General features: G+C 38.6%; 1 protein-coding gene across 1 annotated transcript in view; it reads left to right on the top strand.

Moving 5' to 3' along the window:
- Positions 1–549: 549 nt before the first annotated feature.
- LOC106883926 (uncharacterized) overlaps positions 550–1,188 on the top strand; it is a 10,880-nt gene continuing 10,241 nt past the window's right edge. The window contains exon 1 of the mRNA XM_014935069.2: positions 550–833. Within this exon, the coding sequence (XP_014790555.2) occupies positions 690–833 (144 nt within the window). The 5' untranslated portion in view covers positions 550–689. The remainder of the gene's footprint in view (positions 834–1,188) is intronic.

The following is a 1,188-nucleotide window of genomic DNA, read 5'->3' as shown; positions in this document are numbered from 1 at the left end:
TGTCTCTATTGGCAAGAAATCTTGAAATAAGACTGAATAATGACATACATGCATATAATGGGGAACTCCGTCGGTTACGACGTCGAGGGTTCCAGTTGATCCGATCAACCTACTCGTGAAGATAACTGAGCACTCTACAGGTACGTGAACAAATAACTTAGTTCTCGGGGAAATTCAGAGTGCCACAGAGTGTGACAAGGCTGGTACAACAGAAGCAGGAAGAAAGAGTGAGAGAAAGTTGTGGTGAAAGAGTACAGCAGGGTTCGCTACCACTCCCTCCCGGAACCTCGTGGAGCTTTAGGAGTTTTCGCTCAAGATACACTCACAACGCCCGGTCTGGGAGTCGAAACTGCAATCCTACGACCGTGAGCTCGCTGCCCTAACCACTGGGCCATTACGCCTCCACATACATACATGAACTTATATATTTAATAGAGCAACTTACTATTGCTAATCTTTTCTAATTTTTATTCAAATATTGTTTGGCTCACTCCATATATTATGACCATGTTTATTGTTCACATGTTTATAGTTCATATATTATGAAAATGTTTTTAGTCTCTGTTAATATATAAGGACATGTTTATAGTCTTTGTTAATACTTTGTGTTATAAGTCTGACATATATTGATTCCAACACTTAACACGTATACATTTGCTTGACATCACAAAGTATTTCTTGTTATTGCTATGCATGACACTATTTGGTTCTTAAATATGGATATTTATTTATGTTCTCTAGATTACTCGTTATTTCAAAGGAATTTACAGTGTCAAACATGTTCAGGGATGAAGTGCAATGGTTCAGAAGTGACAAGCTGTCCAGGAGCAGAGGTATGCATTTTCTGTTTAATTTGCTATCCTTGAAGAGTTCAGTCTGACAGTTTTATTTCATTATCATCTTTCAGTGCGGGTGTATTAGTTTTCGTTCCTGATGAGTTTTGCACGCTTTATTTTCTTCGTAAATTGTGTGCGAAAAGAAAATCCCCTTGTGCATTCTCCGATTGAGAAGAAACTTGGATTGAATGAAACTTTCTGTTTTATTGGGATTACCTGACGAACTTAAGGCGGCGAGCTGGCAGAATCGGTAGAACGCTGAACGAAATGCCTGTGAGTTAAAATACTGCCGAGGTCATCTTTGCCTTTTATCCTTTTGAGTTCGATAAATTAAGTACCAGAAAAAACACTG

The sequence above is a fragment of the Octopus bimaculoides genome, chromosome 30 (genome assembly GCF_001194135.2).
Source record: "Octopus bimaculoides isolate UCB-OBI-ISO-001 chromosome 30, ASM119413v2, whole genome shotgun sequence".
In the NCBI taxonomy this organism is placed as follows: Eukaryota; Metazoa; Mollusca; class Cephalopoda; order Octopoda; family Octopodidae; genus Octopus; species Octopus bimaculoides.
This window is presented reverse-complemented; position numbering and strand designations above follow the sequence as displayed.